Source organism: Tympanuchus pallidicinctus, unplaced genomic scaffold (assembly GCF_026119805.1).
Source record: "Tympanuchus pallidicinctus isolate F22 unplaced genomic scaffold, pur_lepc_1.0 scaffold49, whole genome shotgun sequence".
Lineage (NCBI taxonomy): Eukaryota > Metazoa > Chordata > Aves > Galliformes > Phasianidae > Tympanuchus > Tympanuchus pallidicinctus.
Window position 1 is genome coordinate 562210 of NW_026294768.1, and position 20034 is coordinate 582243.

General features: G+C 37.7%; 1 protein-coding gene across 2 annotated transcripts in view; it reads left to right on the plus strand.

Annotated features, from left to right (window-relative positions):
• GLRA2 (glycine receptor alpha 2) overlaps nt 1-20034 on the plus strand; it is a 126614-nt gene that overhangs the window by 33367 nt on the left and 73213 nt on the right. For both annotated transcript variants that reach the window (XM_052703154.1, XM_052703153.1), the window contains exons 5-7: nt 8359-8441; nt 9689-9826; nt 12536-12750. In XM_052703154.1, the coding sequence (XP_052559114.1) occupies nt 8359-8441; nt 9689-9826; nt 12536-12750 (436 nt within the window). The remainder of the gene's footprint in view (nt 1-8358; nt 8442-9688; nt 9827-12535; nt 12751-20034) is intronic.

The following is a 20034-nucleotide window of genomic DNA, read 5'->3' on the forward strand; positions in this document are numbered from 1 at the left end:
TCCACACTTAAGAAAATACGAGGATTGCTCCAAAAGTAATGTCTTCTGTTTCATTATACTGGCCCACAATGTTGGAGGCAGAAGTTGGTGGTATGGCAGTAGAGGTTGAATCTTCCCGCCAACATCCTGGTACATTTTGTTGCCATATGACAGATGGCAGCAGAGGGGCTCCTCTGCTGTAAAAACAGCACCCACTGACATTCATCGACACTTGCTGAATGTTTATAGAGACCGACCAGTGAATGTGAGCACAGTGAGGAGTGGGTGGTGCATTTCAGCTGTGGCGACAGCAACAGTGAGTCACCTCCTCTGGTGCAGACTGTTACAAGCACAGCACTCAGGCTCCTGTTTATCACTGGTGACAATGCTCATGGAGGTGATTGTGTTGAAAAATGGTGTTTTCTATCTGAGATTTTGCTCTATCAAATAGTGTTATTGCACTCTTTTTAGCTGCTGTAATTTTCATGGAAATAAATAAGAGGCATTACTTTTGGAGTGATCTATGTCTATGTATATAAAAAATGATTTTAATAATAAGCAATGCTGAACTACTAGCTGAAATAGAGCACAAAAATAAAGTAGTTTTGGATTTGGCTGCTATAATATATAAATGCAGAGGCCTTACAGACTTTGTATAACAAATAGTGCAATTATCACTAGACTTTACTAAACTGTACACTGGGACATAGTGACTTCCCAAATTGTAACTGCATGCTATGTGAATACAGTGAGTTTGACAAATTTGTCTTCCCATGGGCATGATTACAATAATAACAATGCTTTCAGAGGCTAAAATACTGCAGCCTTTTATGTGAAAAGCAGCCATTCTTGTTACAGTTGAATTCTGCGTCGTTGACTTATTATTATCTGCCTACTATTCACACATCTTTTTTCTTCTTGCCCTTTTTCCTGCCTCTAATCCACCACCATATCCCTTCGGTTTGTGGTCTTTTAATTTAATGTGCTGAGATGCTTCTCATCCTTTGGGATGGTTTCCCAACAGCTTCTCAACTGCGCCCTCCCATCACCCATTCTCATCTTTCACTTCCTCACAGCTTAGGTACAAATCCATACTGAGGATCTAGCTCTGTTTTTCCAATACCTTTATTTTTCTGTTGTGCCTAAAGTACCTGTTTTGCATAAAGAATAATAAAACCTCCTAAATAAATAATAAAGCCTAATACAGGTGTATTGTTATGCAACTAGCACAGCCATTGTCAAAATCCTATTGATCATCTTGCTTAAGGAAAGAATAATTTACATTTTAATGACATAAAGTTAGCTGCATATTCGCTTCATCGGACGTTTAAAGCAATGTAGGGATATGAACATTATACTTGAACATGCACTACCTCACTAATTCCTTTAATGCTGTGCATGTCCCTAGCTTACATAAAAAACACTGGGTGTGAAGTAAATATGAACACAACAGAAGAGCTACTCGAACTGAAGGAAATGCTGCCAGGACAACTGGCATCAACAAATAGCTCTACACTGGTCAGAAGGAAATTTAAACTGGAAGTTACAGTGTTTCCACTCATCTATGCTTTGAATTCCCAAACAGTATTCCAATAGAAATAGTGGTGGGCATAGAGAGGAACAAGGTATCCTTAAACAGAATCACAGAACACAATATCCCGAGTTGGAAAGGACCCACGCGGGTCATCGAGTCCAAGCCTTGGCTCTACATAGCAACTCTTCAGCTCAAATGCTTCTTGAGCTGCGACAAGCTGGGGCCGTGCCCACCGCGCTGTGCTGCAGCCCCTTTCCCTGACCCCCAGCCGCCCTCCCCTGACGCAGCTCCACGCCGTTCCCTCGGGCCCTGTCGCTGTCACACAGAGCAGAGCTCAGCGCTGCCCCTCCGCTCCCTGTGAGGAGCTGCAGCCGCCGTCAGGCCTCCCCTCAGCTCCTCTGCTCTGCGCTGAGCAAACGGAGGGACCTCAGCCGCTCCTCACACCTTGCCGTGGTCAGTTTCAAAATGGATTAGATGAAACGCCTACATGTGTTCATGGATTATCAGATTTGATGGCCCAAGATGTTACCTTCTATAGCCCTATATTCTTGCATCTCAAATGCACGGGGCTCAAATACACAAAGAGAAAGCTTTATTTTTCCAAGTTAAAGAAAGTGGGAATTGTTTTTGGAAAATGATTTGTATACACACAGTTGTTCTTGGCTGACAGGATTAAAAATAAAAATAAAAATTGGCAGGGGTTACTTCTGAATCCAATAGGATTGCATAGCAAGCGATGTATCTGCACACCTGCTCTCCTTCCAGGTAACAATGATGTCTGTCTTTGACTGCTGGTAACCATTTATCTATTGAATGTACATTAGAGCAGTTAAATTTTTGACAGAAAAAATGTAGGTTCAGGATCCGTTTCTAATTGAATGGCATAAAAAGTGTGTTTTCCTGTAATATCCTCACAGAGATGGAGGTCTTTTGCCAATTGCATTACAATATATGACTTGAACAAGGATGTCATCATGCCAGAGGGAAAGAAACAGCACACTAAGCACACACTGCAGGAAAATTAATATAGAAAATAACAGAGGGAAAGGAGAGATTAAACTGCATTTTTAATGGAATTCAGAATTTAGCTGCTACATAAAATCATACTTGAGTTTAATTCCTCAGATTTGCTTGAACATAAATTGGGAAATCATTTGCTGGCAACTCATGTGCTGGCATTGCGTACCTACAGACAATGCTGGCATTACAGTGAGAAGTGGGATGCCCATAATAAGAATCCACCACTCTGTTCATTTGTTTGCCAGCTCCTGTTTTAAGCAGTGCACGAAGCAAAGTAAAACACTGGAGGGAGAGACAACACGATCCTAAACACAGAACATGTTACTCCAGCCTGCATCTCTTCTCACAGTAGTTGCCAATGCTCCACATCTCCTCTAAGCTCAACTTCAGCCCATTCCCATCTGTCAGAAATGAAGCTGCAGAACATGACAAACATTAGAGAGGGATTCCAGGGCTCCTCAAACATAAGGGAAAAAACAGACAGTTTGACTGTTCCGTTTAACAGGACAAAGCCTGTAGACTGTGAAAATTACCAGAATTGACATTCAAAATGATGAGTCAGGTCTCTGAAAAAATAATGAGACGAACTACAAAATGAAAAGCCCTTTAAAAGAGGAATGTCACTGGGATTTATTTTTTTTGCTTTCTGATGTATGAGCAGTGTGTGTGCTCCCCTTTCAGGCACAGATCAAGATCCCCAGGAGAGGGGGATGGGAAGGATATAAAGAGATTTTACATTCTGCTGCCTATTTCAGTGCCACTAGTCTGAATGGCATTTGCTCCTGTGTCATGCAATGCTGTCATGGTTGCTGTGCAACTCCATCTCCCCTGCCAGTTAATGGGGAACTTTGCCTGCCTGTGCTTAGGCAATATTTTTATGTTATTTCAACAGCTGTAAGAATCAAAAGTCTAATCTTCTGAAGGAAAAAAAAAAGAAAAAAAAAAAAAAAGAAAAGAAAAAAAAAAAAAAAGAAGATAAGATGTTGTTTCTAACACCAACTCCCGTCCCACCAACTAAGCTGTGGATGGGTGTCACTTGAAAGAATGAAGGGATAAGAATAGAACCCAAGAGTTATTTTTCATATCATGCCCACTCATGGTGAGGCTTTTGCTGCTTTTCATGTGTGAGGAGCCAATCATGCCTTTTGTAGGAGATAGGAAAGACTTGTGCCCTAATATGCATTATTTACATTTCCAGCAGTACCTCTGAAATTCCAGAGTCTGATCCCAGTATTTTCTCATTAGGAAAAACGATACAGAGGCAGCTGGTGTACCATAACCTGCTCACAAACACTTGCAGGTTTTTTCATGAAAATGTCATTTCCCTTCTTGTCAGACACCTGGTGCTTGGAGATCCAGACTATCTTGTGGGATAAAGGCCTTCTTTCTGGGGGAGAGCTATTGCATAGATCAAATGAGGTTCTGGGGGAGTCACAGCACACCAGCTGTTAGCTGCTTGTAAGCATGAAGTGCGTTGGAGTACAGTTTAATATTTGCTGTGGATCAGGCAATTGTAGCTCAAATGAGATATTTTCTTACATTTCTAAAAAAATGAAAGTAAATATTGGATTATGTAACATGTAAACCCAGTTCCCTAAGGGCCTAACCCAGTACTGGCAGTTCTTTACTTCAGTTTTACGTTTCTGACCATTCACAAGAAGTTTATATGCATAACGTTCTAAACTTTTTCTAGCATTTGGGGATTATCAGAGAAGTAATACCTGTGGCTGGAGCCACAGATATTCAATATTATGATGATAAGCATTAGTATTCAAAAACTCTGAGATGAAGAAAGAGACTGGAGATGATGTTGAGAATAATCTGCTCACAAATATTGAAGAATTATTGATTTATGTTATTCATTTATTTATTGGTATGAAAAGAGTCCGTCTGAGTAATCTTCACTGATGGTGCTACTTTGGCAATTATGTGTCAAAACAAGGACTGACCCCATGCCTTAGTACTCCAAAGAAAGCTGGGGGTGGGATGTGGCAGGAACTGGGATAAAAACAGAACAAGGGGAAAGAGAAGGGCAGCAATAAATTAGGATGCAGAGGAAAGAGGCTGGGGTTTTAAAATGGATGAATACAGAAAGGGAGAGATGTGGGGTGGACAGGATGCATTATTCTGGCTTCTACAGTAACATAAGCCACAGCTTTCAGAACTGCTGTCCCCCTGCTTGCAGAAGTAGGAAACACAGAACTTTGAATGATACTGATAAGGTATCTTTCTGAAGTGATCAGAAATGAATGATGCTGAGCTGGGGTGGGAAGAGAGACAGGCCCACAGCCCGGGTCTGAACAATTTCTCAGGATGTTCTGGTAAAACCCAGGGATGAAAGAGGGGATCTTGAGTGAAATGCTAGGTGAAGAAATACCAGCGGTGCCCTTGGTACCTTGAAGGCATTACAGGAGTCAAGAGATGCTGCTCAGAAGGACAGACCTAACATATGAAAGAAACCTCACAAAGTAGGTCCCTAGAGTATTTGAATTACAGCCCTGCCTCTGCTACAGTATTGCTCAGTAGTGGTTTCTTTTTCATTATTATTTTGTCACAGTGATGGCTAATTTTTCACTTTCTGCTTTCTGGCTCCGCTTCTGCATTTTGTTCTGTTCAAATCCCAGGGCTCAGTTCTTCCTTGACATTGGGATGGATGAGGGAAAGCCGGGAGTCACTTGGCTTTGCCTGCAGGGTGTCCTGCTGGACCTGGCACTGTGCCTGATGTAAACAGAAGGATCCCCAGCTCAGCAATTCTCTTCTGGTCCCTGTCTGCTCTGTTAAGCCCCAGAGCTCTCCTCCTGAGCTACCTGTGTAACCCAAGCCTGAGTAACAGGGGATGGTTACAAAACATGTTGTTTGTACATCTCAACTGCCTTGATAGCGGGGTGCTGAAAAGTAATTGTTCTATAGCAGTTTCTTCTGATGTATTAATGATTACAGTATTCATCAATGTAATTGCCAGTTAAAATTGCACTTTGTACCAAATCTCCAGGGGCTCCTCTTGAATTTGCCAAGTAAGTGTGAGACATTCATTCTTTTTTTTTTTTTTTTTTTTTAAATATATTTTCTGTCAATGACGTTGTTATAGGCAGTGTGGGTAGCTACAGCTGCCTAACCATTTCTGATCCTCTTTCCCTATTGGAGTAAATGTACAAGTAGTGACATGGCAATGGATTTGGTAAAAAAAATTGCAGAATGATGTTTTTACTATGTAAGAGTCAACTGCTATGAACCCTATGCTATGGCCCCACCACCATGGACTTCATTTGAGCTACTTCAGACTCCAGTAGCCAAACATTAGATTGTAATGATCCTGTAGAAAATCAGTAGGTTTACCAGGCAATAAGTGCTGAATTTAATACTTTTGTTAATCCCAATAAAAGGGATTACAGAAGAAAAGATGCTAACTATGAGTGACTACTATGCTGAGATGAAGAACAAGTTAAAAGGGCATGATCTCTTGTGCTTGCCTCAACAATCATTGAATAAAAGTTATTTTCCAATTGTGTGGGTAAGCAGAGAATAATTTAGGCTTTTTGAAAGACGTCGTTGCTTAGGGAGAGAAAGAAGAGATGTCGACCTTTGTGTGAAACAGCATAATGCTCATTTCCTCAACTCACCTCCAGATGAATAATTGACACATCCATCTAGCCACCAGGGGAAATAGATCACTTCATCCTTGAGAAACTTGGAAGCACTTGATTACTCATGAGTTTCATACTGAACTAATAGATTGGATACCCCTGCCCATGTATATAGTTAAACCCTCAGATTTCTTGAGGGTTCTGGAGTGGAGAAAAGGGATGAAGGGGAGAGGAAACACAGTGAGTGTACAGTCCACGACTGATGGTCAGTAAAATCTAAACAGTGTATAGGTTATATCTTCTTCAGAATATAATGATGTATTTTGCATCTCTTTAGAAAATCATTTGCATAAAGACATACTTGAAGTGAACTTCAAAAATCTAACCCATTTTCAGAGTATGACTGCAAAGAAGGAAGGGAGTTTGGTATGTCAACATTTCAAATTAAAAAAAAAAAGCAGAAGCAGTCTTTTGTCACTACTGGGGATTAGCAATTTAAATAGTTCAATCTTTAATCCAGGAAACTAGTAAAATGAGGCCAATTAACATTTGCAGGACACTTAAAATATTTACAGTGGTAAGGGGCATGTTTCCAAAGGCATTCATACCTCTACTAAATGTGTTCTTCTTTTTTTTTTCCCCCTAGATGGCTTATATTTTTAATGCTTATGCTAAGTGCTCTCAAAGGTTAAGTAAGAGTTTATTTACTGTGATGTAGAGAGGACTGCTGGGTGATTTTCTTCATCACAATGCACTTTAGTGCCACTAATAACCAATTTCTGATTTCCTGATATTGACATTCTGCGCACTGAAACCTGTGTCGATAGGACAAGAATGGTACATTCTCTATGTAGCTCATGGATAAGCAAAAGCACAGAGATGAGTAGTAGGATTTTTTATCAAAATGATTACACTTTGATTGTAGTTACCTAAATATCATCTTCTTATCATAGTGATTTGATTGCAGGATGGTAAGACTAAAAAGTACAGTCAGGCCTTCCCATAAAATTCTCATGGTAAAGAAACAGACTGAACTAGATTGTGTATGTACTGAGAAACACGAATGACTTGAGGAGAACAAAATCACTACAGGGGACAGAGTTGAGTGAGATATGTCTCCATATAAATTACATTTGACTTTGTGACAACACAATTTCCAGATTAGCAGCTGGCACATTTGTTCACTGGCATAATTAAAAACGTCTTCTCATTGTACCATATTAATGCTTCAGTGTACTTTCAAGTGAGACAATTTAGTTCTTGTACTTGATGACAAGTGAACACTGAGGTTTTTGTTTATTTGCTTTCTTTGTGTTGAAGTGTTGAAAGTAATCTGAAATAATACATGTATTCTTTAAATATAACTTAAACCAAACTCTTAATATTTTTTTCTGTACTTTTTTCAAAGAAGATAGTTATTTGTAAGTCTGTCAACCCAATATCTTGTTTATTAAAAGCATTTCCTTCTCCCCATGGAAACAAGAAGAAAACAGTGGAGAAGAAGACTTGAAACATAAATTTTAATCAAATGTAGAAAAGTAAACTAAACCCAAAATAATGAGAGAAAGAAAAAAAAAGAAAGGAAAGAAACAATAAGCGTATGCCTGTCCAAGTAAAATTATGCCTTATCTGGGACAAAACAGATGAAAAATAAGGAGAAATTTAATCTTTATGATAACGCTCCTTTAGGCTTACTGTGTTGTTCCTGAACTCTCTATCTTTTAATGCAATGTGATTGTGGCTTTTAATGTATTTGTTGTTGTTTTTGTTGTTGTTTTCTTTTAATGGCTAAGAAGTAAGAATGAAGGGTTGGAACTGGCTCTCATACACAAAAAAGCACTCCCTGTTGAAGAAACCCCTTGATTTTTATGTTTTCTTCCTTTGCTGTTCCAAAACAAAACCTAAAAATGTATGTCTCAAAATCAGTCATTTTAGGTTTTGCATTATTTAGGTTCACTGTTATTCATTCAGTGGTACATTAGTGGGGAGCATCTCTTGCTATCTTGCCTCTGCCTCTGTTCTGTCCAGCCAGTGCAGCCAGTGAGAGCCTGTTTTGCTTTACACGCTCTATCTTCACAGTCTCTTTTGTCCTTAAAACCTAAGAGGGGATGAGGAGTCCATCTTCTGAGGCTCTAAGATTTGGCCTTGATCCTTCAAAGTATAAATATGGGGCTTTGAATAAAATCTGTATATTTCTAACAAGTGTTTTTTTTTTTTTTTTTTTTTTCCCTCCAATTTTAGGCTTACTTTAACCTTATCATGTCCCATGGACTTGAAGAATTTTCCTATGGATGTACAGACATGCACAATGCAGCTAGAGAGCTGTGAGTGTCCGATTGCTTTGCCTAGTAAAAACAAAACAAAACAAGTTTTACCATAATTTTGGTGGTTTGATAGTATTTACATTGCTATATGTGTGTGGTCAGAATCAATATTCCTCTTTTGTAAGGGGTACTCCTGGAGAAAAAGTATTTTAACTGAAGTGTTGTTCCTTACTCCATGCTGTTCCAGCTCCTTTCTTTATTCTCCCACCTATCCAATCAGGGCTGTGTCACTTCCAGGAATAACCACAGCAGTGCCATACCCGAGAAAACAAATCTCAAGAAAGTAAGAACAAGTAGGTCACAGCCAGGGATGTTATGTTTGATCAAGACGAGTCACGGTCTTTTGAAAAAAGATTTCACAGAATCATAGAATGATTGGAAGAGATCTTTGAGTTCATCTGGTACAACCCAGAGCAGGATGCCAGGCCCTTGTCCAGGTGGCTTTTGGAAATCTCCAAGGAGACTTCAGTGTCTCTCTGGGAAGCCTGTGTTAGTGCTCCATCATCTCCAACACAGAAATGCTGCCTGGTGTCTAGGGGGAACCTCATGCATGCCAACATATGCCCACTGCCTCTTGTCCTTTGCACAGACAGTATGTGTCAAACCACCTTGTTTTTTGAATTTTTATTTTGGTTTTGTTTTGTTTTGTGGGGAAGAGATAATGGGTTTATCTATATAAGTATGAGCTGCAAGTCAAGGTTACTACTTGTATTTGAGGCTGGAGCTTGGACACAGATTGTTTAGTTTCCTCTTAGCTGTGTGGAAACTGCAGTTGCAAAGATACTTCAGAAAGTCCAAGCTTCTCTCTACAGCTTCACACCTCTCCGGTACATCACAGGTTTACAAAACCTGCACTATCACCTATTCTAGAAATCCTGGTTTTGTTCTGCCCAACAACTATACAGTCAAAGAACGATAAAAAGTAAGCAAAATGCTGGCTGATACATAGGCAAAGAAAAATGCTAACTCATTTGTAAATAGTATCTTTCATGGGTCATAAATATTATTTTTAGTGGCAAACCAAGACACTATTTCAGAAGTTAATTACCTTACTTATTTGTTGCTTTTAACATAGCAGTAATGCAATATTAGTAACAAGCAACTAATTGCAATTGTGCTGTAGTTAATCAGAAGGCTTAAAATTATAGCTAACTTTTACTGGAATAACTGACATATTTGTAAGCCATAGTAATTCTTGCCTTCAAGGTTTTCATTACTTTGTAATGAATCTGATTTCTTTGTTGTAGTTGGCTACACCATGAATGATCTGATTTTCGAGTGGCTGAGTGATGGACCTGTGCAAGTTGCAGAAGGTTTAACCTTGCCACAGTTTATTTTGAAAGAAGATAAAGAACTTGGTTATTGCACAAAACATTACAACACTGGTAAGCATTATTCTGTTGTTGTTTGGTTTTTTGTTTGCTTTTTTTTTTCTCTGTGAACTGGGAAAAGAGGGGTAAAATTAAAACAACAACAACATCTATTTTTAAATTAAAATTGGATTCAGCCACAAATATTTTAAATCTGAAAAATATATCCTTTTTATTTTCATTTGCTTGAATGGTTTTTGTTTTTCTCCCCAAATTTCCTTAAACATCATTAAGGATACTCTAATAAACATGCTCTAATATTCTAAAATCTTTAAAATCATTATGGTTTCAGAGTCCTAAAATTGTAAAAATCTTGTCAGTCTGATTTCCTCAAAATGAAGATTTTAGAACAAACTAAATATCCTCTTTAATATTGATAAATCAGTTTTAAAGTAGTAATTTTTTAGCTTGATTTATTTTTTCATTGTATTAAAATGCCAGTGAGGAAAAATACCAACTTTTCACCAACTTTTGTATGAGGTTTAACTTCAGAGATGTAGTATTTGAAATGGCAATGCTTTCACTGCTGATCTGAATAGAGTGCAAACAGAAAATGTTGGAAAGTTGTTTAATAACCTTGTTTTCCTACTTTACTTTCTGAAAAGTTTCAAGTGTGTTTTCTTTCTGTAGCTATACTAGCAGGGAGAGGTCTGTTAAATTTGGATTTATCTGCTTGGAGTATAATTAGTAAGGACAGAGAACAGTTTGCTGGATGCTTCCTAGGATTAGATATAATCCCTGTCATCTAAAATCTTTTTTTTTTTTTTTTTTCATTATTTCAGCATAAGGGCCAGTTCACTTGCATCAAAGACATTTGTTTCACTCTGTGAAATAAAACAACATGAGATGTTCTTCTCCTGTCCAAAATAAAGTCACATTTCTTTCTCATGAAGAGAAAATTACTTTTGTTATTAATGCAACTTCTCATTTGGGATCCCAAAGTGTCAGCAAAGGATTTTTTTTTGGTTCCACAGTCCAAAATACGTGGAAATCAGGAGTGTTATTACTACTTTATTTTTTTTCTCAAATTTTAAAGGGATAATTGGGAGTAAATTCCAATCAACATAATTAAAGTACTTGCAATGTGGCCATTGCAAAGTTCAGCTGTCTCCTGCCACATGATTCAAGCTCTGAATAAATGTATTAATCTGCTTTTCTAGTTGCTGACTCCCAGGTAGCCATTTTGCAGTGTGAAGTAAGAGAGAAAGGAGAGCATGTGCAATTGTTTTCTTATGTACTCATTGAGATTCCCCACGGATGATAAAAATGTCAGTTAGTAGCTCCCACTTTGTGTATTTGAACAAAATATGTGAATAATTAACTAAATCTTGAAGAATGTACCCTGAAAAAGGGAAATGAAGAGCAGGATTCAGATGAAATAAAATTTCACCTACGTGTGTTTATTGCTGTCTTTTCTGAGGTATGCTCCTTCAGGTTTGAGGTGAAATCAAAATATAGATGAAAGCTACATTATTCAGCTTTCTCATCCCACCCATGCTGCAAGGAGCTCTGCCCAGGTTATGCCATTGGAATGTGGAGAGTGTTCCACAGCTTGGGCTATTCTAACACCATCACAATCATGGCTGGAACCCCATCTTTTAAAAGACCAGATCCCTTCTGTTTTGGCAGTCCTGATGTATCACTGCACAGGTCTCAGAGTCTTAGTCTGTCTTTGGGATGATGGGTCAGTTCACTGATATCACAACGTCTGTCTTTCCAGAGTATTCAATTTTTCTCCCCTCCTCAATTTGCCAAATTTCCACTGTATTGTACTTTGTGCCAACTCTCATGCCTGTCTGAACCTGCCACTCAGCTTTGTACATCGACAGAAAAGTATGTTTATCACAAAGAAAAAAAAAAAAAAAGAGAGAGAAAAATTTGCCTTTCATCCACAAATCGTGAGGAAGGAGCAATGCATGTCAGTGCTTTTGCCCAACTAACACAACAGAGGGTCTTTGAAATAATTAGTATGATGTTTCACAAATGACAGATGTTCGTTTATTTGGGTTAGCATTGAGTGTGAGCTTTCGTAGAACTAAAACCCCAGCCAAGGCACACCATTTTGGAGAGCAGCAAAAAGTGATTGGATTAATGGCCGGTGAGCTGCTGCAACTCAGGACATTGCATTCCCCACAGCATGGCTATCTCTACTTTCTTAAAATTCTGTCTTCCTCCACTCTTGCAAAGTAGGTATTTATTATATGAAGGATCACTTACCTCCCACAAGAGATTCTTGGGTGTTTCCTAGAGTTAGATTTTTGGTGAAACTCAGTCAGCTTTGAATTGATTCCGCTAGAAGGAGTAACCCGCAGGCTCAAGTAAATGATGTGATCAGAATGAAAAGGATTTTAATCTACTATAGGACATTAAGACTAATTTTTTACAATTCATTTAATTACGTTTGCTTTATCTAATGCAATTAAAAGAGCAAAATTCTGTTGTCTTTTAACATTAAACTTTGTATTTGAGTAAAACAAAATCTTGTTAAATTTTAGGAAGAAAAAACAACATCCTTTTTTCTAGAGGTGAAACAACTGTACAAATACTTGTTTTCTCAGATAATGTAAAGAATTGAGTACAGTCTGTTTCAGGGACTCCGTGTCCCTCCCACTCTTAAGCTCAACAAGTAGCTGACTCATAGCTTTACGTTCACACGTAGTTTATGTTCAGAAAGCAGGATAAAACTGTGCAAAAAGCATTTATGAAAGTAATTTCATGTTCTAGGAAAGTTTACATGCATTGAAGTCAAGTTTCATTTGGAGCGTCAGATGGGATACTATTTAATCCAGATGTACATTCCTAGCCTGCTGATTGTCATTTTGTCCTGGGTTTCTTTCTGGATCAACATGGATGCTGCTCCAGCAAGAGTCGCATTGGGTATCACTACAGTTTTGACAATGACCACTCAAAGTTCAGGATCGAGAGCTTCCCTTCCAAAAGTAAGGCAATTATTTTGTACCACTGGTTTGTTATCACCAAGAAAAATTACAGTAATTTTGAAGTTTCTCAACAATCTATGTAAGAATATCTAATAAGAATAACTGAAAAAGTACTGTCAATGTGATGCTAAACTGTTGCAATACCATTGCATTTGGATTAGTGTTTTCTGTTGGTTTATGGGATAGCCAGAGGGCTCAAAGCTATGGATTTTTAATGATTCACTGCTAGCTTTGTCACTTAGGCATCAGGATATAGAATAGACTTTCTGAAGTATCTAGGTACTTATCTGGATTTTTGAAATCACTTTCCTGAAAACTGAACATTTTATCTGGCTGGGGACTTTGTCTAATCTTTTCTGGACTGTTAGACTCCCAAATATCATGGCATGGTTAGTTATGAATCTCAATCAGATTGATATATAAACATACATACATATATATATAAAATACATATATGTGACATATATACACCTAAAAGATATCTCTGGACAGTATTTTCAGAGAAGTCCTGATGTCTTTCTCTGCTTCGCGGTAGGATCAATCCATGTTCTTATTCAAGTGATGCCTGCACTTCAGTCTACACACAAAAATATCCTCTCACTTGAATTTTCTGGTCTTTTTAATACAGAACAGCTGCTGTAGATGAGAATACAGATTACAGAATATATTATTTGATTAGACAACATAGAAACACTGTTCAGCATGGGCACATTTTAATGCTTCTGTCAATAGCATTCCCAGTGGAATTTATATTGCATGCTCAGGTTTTGTGCAGTTTTCTGGAAGAGAACTCATAGGTAGATCAGTTAACAATGGTCTGTGGAGTCATGAGATATGATCCTCTTTTCAGCTGCCCAGAATCACAAGGACTGGGATCATAAAACTATGCTAACTGTAAGGAAAGCACAAATGTTGAATGCTTGTATTGCATACAATCAATTCCAAACGGCATGCTGTGTTTTTTCTGCTTTACCCTCTGTATCATATTCAGTCTGATTCCAAGTACTGTAGTTTGTTAAAATTGAGCATATATAGACCAGCTTTAAAAACTGCACAGATTGTGTTACTCTTCTGTTGGTATTGAGAAAGTATCACTTAAAAATCCGGTGTCTACAACAGTTGGTTCAGCTTCACTTGTTCACTTGGAACTATGTATAATTTTCCATGAAAAACTAAAAATATTTTGTATATTAACACTGAATTTCAAATTTAAACTTTCTTAACATTTGTTCTGTCAATATTACCAAATGAACACTCTGAGAAGAAAGTCAACAAAGAGAGAATCTTGGCAAGAACCATGCAGGATCTGTAGATAGCAAGCTCATAGTCACTGAAGACTGTGTCTAGATGGTACAACTTGATTCCATGATTTCTTCCAAATATTATACATTCCAGCTTTCTTCCAAATTAACTGACTTGAGAATTAGAAGTGGTACAATCACTGTAGTGGAGCTTTCCACTCACATTTCCAACAGAGAAAACATACCCTACTAAGAAGCTCTGCAGTGATAGCATATCCATAAAGATAATTTAGAAATACTTCATCTTATGCCTTTGATCCAGATGAAACATTTATCCTTCCTGAATTCTGTCTTGTTTGAGTTGAAAAGCATTCTCTGGATAAGTTTCTGGGCTTCTTCTGAGTAGAAGAAATGTGAAGATCCAGAATATGTTGACTGTAGCAGTTTGATTATTGGAGATGTCCTTCTCTATCTTCAAAATTAAATAGATTTATCTCATCTGTCAGAGGTGACGTTCTGGCCCTATCCCATCCTCTCCTAGTTTTCTCTGCTGTTCCTTTGTCAGAAGACATGTACCCCATAAGAGAGCCCAGCACATTTATTTCACTGGGGCTGCACCTCATTATTGCATTTCCACTCTGTGAATTCAACCAAAGCCGTGTCTGAAGAATCTTGGGACCAACATGAACCAACACTTCAAAATAAACTTTCTGTACACATTTAAGTAGAACACCCATGTCTGTATACAGGTCCCTGCTGTATACTGTCAGCAGTATCCAATTCCTTACAAAAGGAAGGAGAATGTTTTTCTTGCTGTTGCTGTTGCAAGAACACAGCAATTTTAAAGCCCTATCTGTAGCTTAGTACAAAAATTGTATTTCTTAATAAAATCTGTCCACCTGAAATGCATTTAGAAATAAAAATATGAAAATAATTACTTCAAAATAGTGTTGAATCTGAAGTCCCCAAATGGCTCCTTAAAAGCAGTGTTTATCTAAGTTCTGTCTACATACTGCCAAGACGCAGGAAGTTGGGCTGTCAATAAAACATTCATTTTAAAATTGCTCCAAGCATGAATATCTAAGAGAATCAGACATGACAGGATGGTTATTTTTGCAAGAGTACGGAAAAAACAGATGCAACTGCTCTGTGAGAACAGACTATATTTGATTACAAGAGCTGAGTTCTTCCCCATTCTACCTTGTGTCCTATTCTTATTAACACACAATTAACACATATTTATAGAACTTAAACTTACCCTGAATTTACTCACTGGCTCATGCCAAGCTGATAAATTAAGGGTATTCTTTCTTCTTTCTTCTCAACTATTTTGTTAGAACTTTACCAAAAATAAATAAGCAAATAACTAAAACAAAAGCAAAGCATCAACATCTACCAATTTTATGAGTAATTCCTTTATGTTAAAGAAAAAAAAAAGTGAAGAAGAATTGTGCTCAGAAGAATCATTGTTAGTTTTTTTTGGTCAGTTTCTGAGTTACTATCAAAATGACGCAAGTGGAACATTTTAGAAGTAATTACCCACACATTGTTCTCAACCTCAACATGACATGATGTGATAAAGTTCTACTTCCTTGAAATCACTTTTTTTCATATTAAAAACCAATATTCATTTTGATACACAGCTTTTCATAATGTTAGGTCACAGAAGCATAGATATTAGGCTTCCAGATATTGAAAATTAAATGTAAGTTCAAGACTGCTGAAAAGAAAAGGAAAGAAACTGAAAGTTAATGAGAGAATGAAAATACAGGGGCAGCTCCGAATGTCACGCCTCCTGTTTTACTGTGTTGACTCATGATGTCAGAGGGAGATACTGGTGGTATGGCAGTAGAGGCTGAACTTTCCCAACAGTATCCCATTACATGTTGCTGCCATGTGAGAGATGCAGCAATCTTCCAAAATGGCATCTGACATGGAAGCAAAGGTGTGTCATTAAATTCTTGAAAAAATGGCACCCACTGACATTCATTGACACTTGCTGAACATTTCTGGAGACCAACCACTGAATGTGAGCACAGTGATGGATGGGCATTTCAGCAGTGGTGACAATGGCAGTGGGTCATCTCCACTGGTACAGATTGTTACAAGTGTGGCATGCCTGTTCACTGGTGAAAATGCATGGCTCTTGATGGTGACTATGTTGAAAAACAGTGTTTTATATCTGAGAATTTTCTCTGTCAAGCAGTGTTATGGTACTCTTTTTAGCTGTTGTACTTTCCATGGAAATAAATAGTACGCATTACTATCAGAGAAACTCATGTAACTCCAGCTGGTATTTGTGTTTGCACACACTGAAGAGAAAAATCTAGATAGCTTCTTTCAAATGAAATGTGATTATATTTCTGTGATAAATTTTCATAGTCCTTCTGTGCAGTTATTATCTTCATAGCGTTTGTAATTCTGCCTACAAATACAGGGTCAAATTCTGGTAATAACAAACTAGTGAAAAAATCACTATGTTGTTTTGTTGGGTTTTTTTTTCATTTATTTTTCTACAGAGTTGATTTCTTTCTTAAAAAAGACAGAAATAAATCATGCAAGAGTTTAGAGTCCCAGCAAACTACTAATGTAGGAGGCAGGAGCTGCAGTGCATGTTTCAGAAAACATAAATGTTCTTTTCTACTTTTTATCATAAGGTAAACAATATCAAGTTCTGTTTCCTTCATGGGCATGAAGTACTGATCTTCTATACAAAGAATAGCTGCAGAGAATCCTTCACCACGGTCTCAACCTCTTTTATAGAAACTAAGTTATTGTGTGTTTATTACAGAAAACTGGTGAGTGTTCACATGGCCAGAATTACCATCAGTGGCCATGTTAAGAGGTGATAAGAAACTCATCTAGAAAACTGGGCTACTACCTTCCCTCCAATTGGTCAATCCAGTCCGCAGACAATCAGGAACACTGATCCAAAATGACATGGTTTCTCTGGCCAATTCTCCTTCCTCCAAATTCACATTTATAAGCCCTACCCACATCTGATAGTCTGTGTCTGGATTCCTCTGTTCAAGCCATCATTTTCCACCTAGAAATTTGGCTAGACTAATGTCTGTGCAGTAACTTTTGCTGACTGACCAAAGGAGCAAAAATCCTGGATGGTGGTTGTCAGCTTGGCTGTGTATTTGTATTCACAATGAAACTGAGAAACTCTGAGCTTTGTCTGCAAGTCCTATGCATGAGCCCTGGAGCTGCCTTGCTGGACTTGACCTTTGCAAAAATAAATAAATAAATAAATAAAAATCTGCTATATATCCATGCAGAATTCTGCACATCCTTGAATATAGTGTTTTCTGGAAGGATCTGACTGCACAAACATGGCAGCTTGTATTTTTCAAAGCATGATCTGAAGAACTTCTGGGCATCACAAAACAGATCTGTAGTATGCCGTTGCAGCAATTGGTGTAGAAAAAAATCTCATTCAGAACTCACTGAAACCACTGGCAGGCCTTCCATTCACTTCATTTTGCTTCGGATCACTGAGTGCATTACCAATTGTAATAAAAGCACTGTATTCTAATAGATGCAGAGACTTGCAAAACCAAAGGCATCACAGTCCATCCCCTTTGGCAGTAAGTTATTACTTTATGTGTCATTCACTATCCCTGCCATTTTTGGAGTCCTTGGAGTCTTTTCAAGATTCTCTGTCTTCTGGCAGACCAGTCTCAGAATGTAACCTCTCCTTTATTTACTGCCAAAAGTTATCAAGTAAAGAAATTCCAAGAGTACATCATTTCTTCTATTTTGAAATAAAGTTAAAATAATGTGTTAATAGGAAAAAAAAAAAAAAAAAAAAAAAAAAGGAAAAAAGGAAACAAATAAGAAATAACAATAAAGAAAAAGGAACAGATGCTCTTCTTACTCTTCTTAGTGGTTATATTGTCCTTTGTTCTTTTGCTGTCAGAGGAAGTGTCTATGGTGATAGCATGACAGATTTTGGTGCAGCAGTATGTTAAGAAACAATGATAAACTGAATGGAAGGAACTTTTAACAGGTCATTCTTCTTTAGTTTCAGGGTCTGAGGAGGAAATTCAGAAGTAATTTAATGATCATGAGATATGTTAATATGTAAAAGGGTATCTGAGTGCTTGACTTACTGCTTAAAGAATTAGGCCAACCTTATTAGCTATTTACAATATCATGTTGGATGCATGATGGTCCTAAAACAGTGCCACGGTATTTAATATGCTTGCTTTATGAAACATGTTTATTGTTTCTGAGGGGAAACTGCAAACAAGTCTCCACTTTCTAAAAATCTGTTCAGGGATCTCGAGTGGATTTAGAAAAAAGTTCTTGGAGAACACAGAATCATAGAATTGTTTGGGTTGGAAGGTACCTTTAGGAGCATCTAGTTCCAACCCCTCTGTGATAGGCAGGGACACTTCTCACTAAATCAGGTTGCTCACAGCCCTCTCCAGCCTAGTCTCAAATGCTTCCAGGGAGGGACCATCCACATCCTCACTAGGCAACCTGTTCCAGTGCCTCACCACCCTCACTCTAAGGAATTTCTTCCTAATATCTAGTGTGACGACCTAATGGCTGTCAGTTTTCTTCTTTTTCCTTGCAATAAAATGTGTCATGTCATCTAAGTCCTTAGGAAGTCAGGCTGTATAGTCAGGTAAACAGGAGGATTTGCTCTTCAATCATGTGCCTACAGGAAAATCTACATGGCCATTTGCTTCGGTCACTTGCAGTGTTCTCATACAGCTTTCTGTTCCATCCCATTATATTCCTAATATAATGTATATTCTTCCTTCTTTTATTTCTATTAAGAGAATAATGAAAGCTGCTTTAGCTATTCTTGTGTTTTTTTTCTTTTCTTTTCTTTTTATTTTTTATCTGAGCTTGGCAAAACTGGATAAAACTAAATCTTATATTCAGACAGTATTTTCAATATCCTTTGTTAAATTCCATACAGTATTTGAATTTGGATAAAGCGATTTCTTCTATACTGCTTAACAAAGGAACTCACATAGTCTGAAGCACTTTTTCAACAGATATTCCAAAGTAAAACAAGAGTCGTACATTAGTATGTGTTTTCTTGCTGTGACTTACTGAAGACATTTATTCATTTTAAACTACTGATAGTCCCTCAATACAGATTTATGTACCAAAAAAAAAAAAAAAAAAAAGAAATCAATGCCACAGAATACTATAAATTCCTGTCAAATTGTTTAAAAAGACCTACTCACACCTCATGTCTCAAAATAAATATTTTCTGATACTCTTCTACATTTTTACATAGGTAATTTTTTTTTTTTTCTTCTTTCCGCTTATATTTTATACCAGTAGTTTTTTCTCAAGATGCATATGTGCTTGAGTGCAAAAGAGAGTGTGAACTGCAGGGGAAGATGTGATACAAGGAGGCGATAGAAGGTGTTGTACCAGATAGAACATCAATAGCAATGTGGCCATGTTAGTATCAGCTTGATAATAAATCCTTGGGCCTGATGAAACTTCTCTGCTTCTGCCACTCACATCAGTTTGTAAAAGACATTTTCCCTTTCTTCAAGGCTTGCTCCTTTAAGATCTAGGTAGATACTTACATGGCTGGCCTGTGCAGTTACAACTTCACTGGGAGCAGTACCTCAGTTAAAACTATAGGTGGATATGCTTTGGCACAGGTATGTGTGCTGTTGTCGTGCATTCTTCATGGGAAGAAAATTTTTCTTCCATTCCACAACGACTTCCAGTTCTGTGAGACCAAAGACTAGGGATGGCTGCAAGGCTAAGAAGACAAAAGAGAGTAGCACTGTGCATCTTGCAAGAATTGGAAGAGAGTGGGAGGAAAAAGGATTTAGATATTACCCAGAGCACCTAGAAAAGACCACATAACTCTATTTCTCTTGGTCACAGAGAAAAGATGTACTGGTCAATCATTGGGTCTCAAACTGTTTACATATAATTTCCAATGAAGTTCAATGCGGCCTTTGATTCTGTGCAAAGTCAATTGAGGAAATACTGACTGGATAAATATTAATGCATTAAGTTCTATAACAGATTTTACTCTGTGAAGGTCAAAAAC